We start from the raw sequence: 9,481 nt of genomic DNA, 5'->3' as shown, positions 1-9,481 counted from the left end.
CATACTTTTCTCTCCTATGGACTCACTATAAACATCAGTTTCCTTGTATTGTCATTTTTTATAGTTTCCAGAAAACAAAAGAATCTGATGCACATTTTACTCATCTAGAGTATTTTATTTTTAATTCCTTAAAATGTATCAAGAAACAGGCTAGTCCCAAATTTTGCATCAAGGCACAGAATTGGAAATCAGCACACATAGGAAATAGCCACATTTGATTCTTCATAACAAACAAAGTATTACCGAAGTAATGAAACCATTGGTTTTAATAAAAAGAATGCTAAAAAAAACATTTAATATTTACAGGGCAAAACTTTGGAAGTTGGAACTCTTCTAATATTCTGCAAAAGTGAGAAGTAAGAGGTTGATTATATCATTAAATGTTGGAAAACAATATGAAAATATTCATCTTGTACACAATTCATTTGGAATATTCTTGACCACATAAAAACTACAAATGTTCAGTTCAATTCAATATTCTTGACCACTTAAGGACTACAAATGTTCAATTCAATTTCAGTTCAATACAAACAAGTTTGTAACCAGTACCAAAAATTTATGCTGTCTCAAAACATTTAACGTTGCTTGAAATATAAAAGCTTAGTCTAACATTCATATGTTTTCCACAAATAAAACAGGGTTGAATCTCATTTTAGTGATGCTTAAATCCCAGGATCAATGTAAGAACTTTATAGTGCCTAGGTTTAATTCTACTCGTTAAAGCAAACCTAATTTAACTAAGAATTCAGTCCTGATCCAGCAATCATTTTGTTTTATATCTACAGCAGAAAGTGGGATTACTAACTTAACACAAAGAAAAATCCTTCTTTAGTCTGATATAATCAATGTCTCTATTTAAAAAGTTGAATACACACTTTTTGTTGTTGTTTAAAAATACATTTTTATTTGTTTTATGTACTTAGGGTTCCAGATTGCACGGTGAAGGTTAAACAGTATATACAGTTTATATACAGCATATGCAACTTAAATTCATTTACATGAAGCCAACTTTTATTCCCTTTCTCTTCCAGCTAGCTTGAAGAAGATAACAAAGAAAAATAATTTTTTCTGTGTACAATCTTCCAGTAATAAGGAATATTTCAGTAGTGTTGTATTATAGTTTCCATCATAACCAGTGGTCCAACACTTCTGTATCAGAACAAAGGAGAAAATGCTAGTTCACTGTGCTTTTGTTTTGTTAGCTGTGTTCCAAGACAATCCTCTCTCACTTCTTCCTAAACACAGTCAAGAGGGAGAATCAATTTGTAATGAAAAATACTGTTTATTGGAAAAAATAGTTTTATTCTTCTTAAAATTTACCTGTTTCTAGGTCATAGGATTCAGAGAATTATGTTTGGGAACTTTCCAATGAAAGTTCTACCCTTCAATCTAAATTCTTTCAAATTCAGATACAACCAACTGGAATTAGTAAACCAATTCACAGGATGCTATTTTATTTGTAGGTACTGATCATTTCCTTTCTTCGGGCATGGAGAAATGTAAATATCTTTAAATTTCAATTTCAGAGGAGAAAGGGGGACTTACAATGAAGATGTATGCTCCCTCTCCCCCTTAACCACTCAACCTTACTTCCCTGACTTCTACATCCTTACAAGCTTCCTTCAAGCTGATTTTCCCATCTTTTTTTTTTTTTGAATGGCTTCAAATGACTTAAATGAAAACAGAAGTTCATTCTACCTCGTGCTATCTAGCCAGCTATGTAAAAGTAACTGGAAAAGATATGTGTAAATCTTCCAATCAACTCTGTTTGGAATCTTTATTCTGCAATGAAACAATCCCTGGAAAAGAAACCCTCTAAACTAGAGACATTACAGTCTAAAATAACTCTACAATAGGTAGTTGTTTTCTTTTCCCTTTTACAGAGAAAGTTTTCCATTATAAAAGGTTAGCTGACTCAACAGTACTACTAATCTTGATAAATCCTTTTTTTTTTCATCTTGTGCCGATCTGGGATACTCCCATTACAGGCCAATGTGAATTCTAAAGAGGTTATCATCCTCTAGAAAGATCTATGACATAGGAGAGGCTTGTTCCCAAGAGAGAGCTTGCATTTACTGTACTTTTGTCCAAACATCAGTGAGCACTCTACCTTAGGAGCTGTACTATAGAAAAAATTAAACTAAAGAACTTCTTGCTGGAAATGTGAGATCTGAATTAGTAACAATGCTTCCTCCTTTTTTAATCTGAAAAACATGTTTCTTTTTGTTAATTTATATTAATCTCAACCAAATATCAGGTTCCTTACTATCTGCATATGATTATTTTTTATGGTAGAAAGAATATATAAAAATAGAAATAAATTTCTCATATGATTACGGCTTTGTTCCAAGGTTTGTCATTTTCCACAATATCTCAACAATGTAGGTATTGACCACACAATAATTTCATTTGTTAATCTTGCTTAACACAGCTTTACTTAAAAATAAGAGGCCTATTTTCCAGTAGTTATCTGAGGCCATATTGCCAGCAGTTTGGAAGAAACCAAACAGTGTATTCAAATTTAAGATGGCATTCAATCATGTTTTTAGAAATGTTTCACTGAAAGCAGCAAATCAGTGCATATCACAGACACTCCAGGATTTGAAAATATTCATTTGAACTCCAGATGACCTCTTTAAAATATATTTATTTCCTGGGATTGAAAAAGTCCTATTCAACAATGCAACTGCAGAATTTTCAGCAAGAAAGGCCTCCAATTATCCATATTTACATCCATCAGGTTGCACTATGCAACACAAAATATATCCTTACTTTCAACTTATTTAGTTGAATAAGATTGATAATTGACTCCTCTAAGATTTCAGACTGATCTAAAGGAAATAAGCATTTCAAACCAAACCTTTTGGAACCTGATCTATAAGATACACTGGATTTTTTTTAAAACTCTCTAGAAGGAAACATTAAATCACTTCTGTTTATCCAATGTCACTAGGAATCAACCTCAGATCAAGACAAGCCTCATCTTTTACTCCATTATAAGTGTATTGAATATGTGATTGTAGCTTCTCCTGGCTAACTAAAATCTAACTTTTAATGCCTCTCTAGTGTTTCTTTTTAAGATCTATATGCCTGAAATAAAAATAACCATAACGGTGTAGCTGAAATCACACCTAACCCTCAATCAGGATTTGCAGATCAATCCGTGGGTTCTTGGCTTGCAGATAATGTTATAAGTCATATATAACCTTTAAATTCAAAACTAAAAACCATACTTTAGTACAACATTGCATGGGAATCACACTAATGTCCACTTTTGAAAACAAGCTTTAAAGTTTAACTTTTTAAAAATTCCCTGTATCTCTATAAGGAAGTGTTTACATGCATGATATTAAAAGTTTTGAAACTTTATATTTCTGTTGTAATTGTGAGTGCCTAGTGGCTCGAACATACAACTGATTGGAAAACATTCTATGAAAAAATGTACTAGTATTTACACATGCATACAAGGGAATGTGGTTTCATAAAATGTTATAAATCACTTTTCCTCCATATTGTAAATGGTATCTATTTAGAAAAAAACGTCATTGCTGTGAAGAAGTCTGATCTGAGATGTCATGCAAGGAGATCAAAATCCAGTTGTTGTAGTTTTGTTAATATCAATTGAATTAGACTATCCCAGAAAATTTTGAAAAACATGCCAATAATTCACTGAGTAGCCCTGAGTATTTTGAATGCAGTATCAAAACATGACATTAGAGACAAAGGATTTTCATACACAACTCTGAGCCTCCTTGCAATACATGTGAATGCTGTGAAGGTAAAAATAGAAAAACAAAGTCAGATTTAAACCCACTATGCATGTTAAGAAATGTGGGATTGTATTTGCATTATACTTACAAGATCAAATGTACATTCTGTGTCATGTGTGAAAATATTCCTATTGATGCTCTGAACATCCATTGTGAATACAGTCTAAGCTGATACATCACAATGATTTATACACTTACACCCACACAAATCTCACACATAAAGCAGCTCCATTCCATTAAAAATACAGAACTTGATGTACCTGCAAAACCTGTTCTCATATACATTTCAGTGGAGGGATAATTTAATTTTACAATATTGTTTGTATGTTTGGGTATCTATGTAATTGTTTCTTTACAGGCAATGCATAGGTGCAGCCCTATACATGTACTGTAAACCACATAAGCAACAAGACATCCACAATATTTAGAGTTAAACTATCCTACTCTGGAATCAACAAAGGTTTTTCATAAATTACTGAAAAACCAGCCTAGCAATTCTGCAGCATGTTTATAGAAAGATCAGTCTCCAGTTTCAGTCAGACTAACTCACTTGAGTGTGCAGTTTCAGTATTCTTTTCATTGTTTGAAAATGTATTTTTCACATTAATTTGCACATACATATACCAGGATTTTACTATTCCTAATATTTGTATTTGTGTGACATACACAGTTCTGCCTGACATGTACAAACAAGTGTGAATACCACTACATCATGTTTGCATGTCTTAAGGGGCATTTTCATTTTTAAGAACCATGAGCTAGCAACTGTATGAGCATTTCAACACAAAAGGGAAGGATCTCTACTGAAATGACTGGGAACAATTCATCTCGAAATCACTTGCTAGAGGTTTATGTGACAGAACATGGTAGTATCTTTTACACAGAATAGAATGAATGTGGGAAGCTGAACAGGTTGGTTTGACTGAGAAGCAGAGTGAGGTTATTTTGGCTTAATATATAAAATGATTTTTCCCCCTGCCGATTGTCCTTGCCTCTTTTTATTTATTACTTTTCTAATATTTTAATAAAGATGGTAAGCTTATTTTATGTAAAGAAGGAGTGGGGTGAGCAACATTGCAACTGATCCAGAGAACTAGAAGGCAGTTTGTATAACACAGTGCTGTCTGCAGAAAATCAATGCAAGCTTGGTTGTATTGGGGAGGGAACAAGTATGCCTTGCACCACGGGGGTGCAATTTCTCTGTCTCATACACACTCACACCCACATATCCACACCTCTCCTCAGCAGCAATACCCTACAACAGATGGGTCCTTCAGAGCTATTCCCGAATACAGAAACTGGATTATGGTGGAAATATAAGATTGGAAGCGGTCCCCTTTCTCCATTTCAACCAATTCTTTATAGATTATTTTAGATCTTTTTCCCCCCACTTCATTTGTGTGGCTCCTATTTGCAAAACCCAGTGAGAAGTTCAGGAGAGAAACTGAAGAGGTGTGTCAATATTTGGCTTCCTTCGAATTCCACATTCTTTTGAATAGCCAGCCTGCAACTAATACTGCATCCTGCTTGGCAAACACAGGGACTCCCTCCTTTATTCTAAGCAAAACTGAACTCATATTTTGAACACCAAAATAAAATAACTGGGCTGGGTGAGGGGGATTTGCAGGTGAAGACAACTGGGGAAAAAATCCCTTTCTCCTTTGCTTTCTTTCATATTCTTCCTGTCACTTTTCTAATCCATCATGAAGGAATTCCAAAGATAATGATCTAGATTCCCCCCCCCCCCAAAAAAAAAACCTCTTATTTTTATCTTTCTATATTCTTGGTATATTTGAGTAAAACTGATTCATATCAAATAAATGCTCAAAACTGGGGGAGGGGAGAGAGAGGGAAGGAGGGAGGGAGGGGGGAGAGAGCTGCCAGCCAGGAAATTCTTAATTCAGCTCTTTCACACAAAGCTTTAAGTTATGTAATGCCCCCAGGAACAACCAGGTTTTCTCATTCTTTCTTTGTTGCTTTCAAATATTTGGGACTCACACAATTCAATGGACAGCTCTTCTGCATAAACACAATAAATGGGGACTGCATAAGGATACCGCATTGCCTGAAAAAAAAACCCAGAATATTTCCCTTTCTTCACTGAGAACAATTTTGACAATAAAACATCTCTCACTTAACAAAAATGCAGGCTTATAAGGTGAACAAAACTAACCCAGTAATCCTAAACAGGTTTATTTAGAAATAAAATTCTGTTGAGATCAATCCTTCTTACTCCCGAGTAGATGAGAATATAGTATAACAACCTAAAAAAAAAGTGTAATTTAGCTGCAAAATTTAAATACCATATAATTAACCAAAATGGGGAATAGTAGAAATTGCAGTGTAGAATTTTTGTGATTGTGTTCTGGATGAGTCTTTTTTTTAAAAATCATACACATTTCTATACATTCCATATTTGGTTTGTTTCATTGTTGCACTTAGAAATCAATTTGTAAAATTCAAAGTGCCGGAATTTCTTTCTAGATAAAATCTAGCATTTCAATCAATTCATTTCACTCAGCCATCCCAGTAAGATTTTGTCCCTTTCTTTGGGAAAGCCTATTTTAATAATAGATGCAGACAAATATTGGCTTGTAATTCCTAAATATGTTACTGTTTGACTGCACAGTTGAGAATAAAGTCAGTTGATGCATAGCTTACTTATAGATAAAATCATGTAGACTTAAGGGTTTAAGGTCCAGTAATTCCAGAAGGACTTACCTCCTAATTAAATTTGTTTTGCACTTTTAAACAACGTTTTTTTTGCCTGTGGTCTTTATGGATTGTGTAGCAAGGCCAGATCTATTTAGGAGCAACTGAACTCTTTCTTCCCTGAGATAAGATTTTGAAACTGAAGAGATACCTATCTCTCTTACAGTCATAAAGGTTTTGTACTCTCAGAGATGAAGATTTCAATCTGAATTTGGAGATGATTTGATTTTGGTGACACAGAGAAATCTTTAGAAGACAAAGGGGTTTATTACAAATGAAATAAAGAACTATTTGCATGAGGGAAGGAGATCACTTGTTTTCTCTGACAAAGACAAAAGAATTCCTCTTTTCTACATTTTACTTTGGAGATCAAATTGTCCACCTGTGTTTCATTCAAATTTACCCCTGGATCCAATTTATTCTTTACAGCAAATGTTTAAATAAACAGAATATTACTTTGGGCTACTAATGTCAGGGATCTATTAACCAAAAAACAATTGCTTGAAAAGCTGCAAAAATTTAAACAACTTTTTTTTCCCTTCATGCAGGAAAGATAAGGATTTTGCTTCTACTTTTGGTTTAAAATAATTTTGCCCTGTTTTTCTTTATCGAAAGAGGGGGGAGGAATAATTTACTGTGGAGACCTTTCTTTTTCTCAAAGTTCTGGTATTGGGGATAAGATTGGCTTTGCTTAAGTTTTAATCAGGAAGTGAATGGAATGGGGAGGGGAGTGATCCTTTGATGAGTTTAATGTGCTGCAGTTGAGAGGCCATTCCATTTCTCTTCCAAATTAAGGAAGAAAGTTGGGGGCTGGGAAGAGAGCATACTTTTAACTCTGCTAATGGGGGAGGGAGAGAATAGAAGGGTCTTTCACTTGGAGAGGGGAGGGGAGCCTTCTCCAGAAACTTTCTCATTCCCTACAACACCCCCCCAGCTTTTCCAAATTTCACAGTATGGAACAAACTACTGCATGTTAAAAGGAAAGGAGACCAGATTTTCTCCAAACAGCCTGTATCTTCTTCTTTTTAACTATTGTTATTGCAGCTCCCTACAATATAAATGTGCAATATGAACAAAAACACTGTATCCCCAACTAAAAGCATAAAAGTTAGATATTTATACTCAGCTTTATTTTCAAGTTACTTTCTCTTACTGTCAACATTTCTTTTTAATCATTTATTTTGGCCCCCTGTAATCATTGTCAAGTAAGATTTTAAATTTATATTTTCAAATGTGTGTAATTTTATTAAGAATTACTGATTAGATGGGCTCTTTAAAACAAAGCCACTGCTATAAATAAAGGAATGTCAGAAATGCCATGTGATGGAGATTTTCAGGATTTTTTAAAAAACAACTTGAGCTATTTGGGAATCAAAAAGTCCATTCTTTTGAAAACTTTTAAGATTCAAACTTACAGCCACTTGTACATAATTAAATCCCATAATTCCTCCTGAATAGTTATATATTTGATTGCACTTTTTCTATTTAAAAACATTTTTATCTATTTCAGCCAGTCTTACTTTGGGGCAAATGAGTTTAAACATCAATTGCTATTATCACCTGACTTGGAATTAAAGGCCACTGAACCCAAAAAGGTTATTTCCAAGTATATGTACTTAAGATGGCGAGATCATTTTCCTTTTCTTTTCAGAATATATTCTATTTTAACTTTCCCATCCATACTGTTCCCTCTACCAAAGACAAATCGTTGCACATAAACTAATTTAAAATCTTCCATCTAGACGTTTTCAAAACCATATCCCCGGAATTTCAGGCTGGGAGGCATGGGGATGGCATGGCCCCCCAGCTGCCAGGTCCAAAGTGGGTGCGTTTTGGAAAGGATGCAGGAGTCTTTGACGCATAGGGACGATGCAGGACAGAGATCCCCATCGGAACCCACGACTAATGCGGGCGTACATGGAAAAGTGCCCATCAAAGTAAATGGATTCCTTACAGGCCCCGGAGCGGTACTGAGCAAGCGTTTGCAAGGCGGAGCGCCCCCCTTTGGGGTCTTCTTCCTCGGAATCTTGGGGGGCCTCCCCTTGGCCTGTTCGACTCGACTTCTCCTGGCACCTCTTTCCGAATCGCTGCTTCCTTTCAGCGGTCTGTTGGCCAGGCTGAGAAGGCCAGCTTTGGAAGTGGGGGGACACCCTTTGGCCTGCTCGGCTCTGCGCAAGACTTTCCCATCCACGTTGAACCCTTTGGCGTAGCACCACAGTTTCGATTGCCTGATGAGCCGGTCGAAATGGGCCCCTCTGCCTGACCCTTCCTCGGAGGTCTGCTGAAGCGCAGCTTCCTCGGTTTTATCACGTTCGCCGGCTCGGACACGATCAGGAATGCTCAGAAAATCGGCCTCTTCGCCTTCCTGGACACCCAACTCCAACGACTCCCTGACGCCTCCGTTCTTTGGCTGCGGTCTTTCGCTAGGGCCGACCGAACGAGCATGCCGAGTCTCCGGTCTGTCCTGCTGAAGCGTAGTGGTGGGAACCGGCTTGAAACTTTCCAAAGTGGAGGCGCGCAACGTCCTGGCCCAAAAGATCAAGTTCGGGTCGGGGCGCAGTGCTTTGGCCACACTGGGGAGGACTTGGGAAGATGCATTTTGGGGAGGGATGCGGGGAAGGGCGGCCTGTCTATACCGCGTGCTTTGCACGGAATCGCCACTGCATAGAGAACTACTTTCTGATCCGGAGGAGCTGCCGTCTTCGCTACTACAGGAAGATTCGTCCTCCTCTTCGTCGTCGTCTTCCTCCTCCTCATCTTCCGAAGAATCGCTAGAACTTGCCGGGCTTGACGCACCGCTGGAATCTGAATCACTAGAAAAGCCAGCCGATGTACCTTGCCTCTTGGAGCCGGCGATAGAGGCCGAGCGACCTTTCTTGGCCAGGCATCCACAAGTGGAGCGCTTAGGGCGCCCGATCTCCGGCTCGCAAGCCGGTTGACCGGTTCCGTGCGCCCTGACTGCCGAGTGTAAGAATTGCAAGTCCCCTGGGTAAGCGTTG

General features: G+C 37.1%; 1 protein-coding gene across 1 annotated transcript in view; it reads right to left on the bottom strand.

The window, feature by feature from the left end:
* Positions 1 to 3,424: 3,424 nt before the first annotated feature.
* The window catches only part of EPOP (elongin BC and polycomb repressive complex 2 associated protein), a 7,155-nt gene continuing 1,098 nt past the window's right edge, over positions 3,425 to 9,481 (bottom strand). Inside the window, exon 1 of the mRNA XM_026710680.2 lies at positions 3,425 to 9,481. This exon is cut by the window's right edge and continues 1,098 nt beyond it. Within this exon, the coding sequence (XP_026566465.1) occupies positions 8,221 to 9,481 (1,261 nt within the window). The 3' untranslated portion in view covers positions 3,425 to 8,220.

Source organism: Pseudonaja textilis, chromosome Z (assembly GCF_049901715.1).
Source record: "Pseudonaja textilis isolate UNSWEBS1 chromosome Z, rPseTex1.2, whole genome shotgun sequence".
Lineage (NCBI taxonomy): Eukaryota > Metazoa > Chordata > Lepidosauria > Squamata > Elapidae > Pseudonaja > Pseudonaja textilis.
This window is presented reverse-complemented; position numbering and strand designations above follow the sequence as displayed.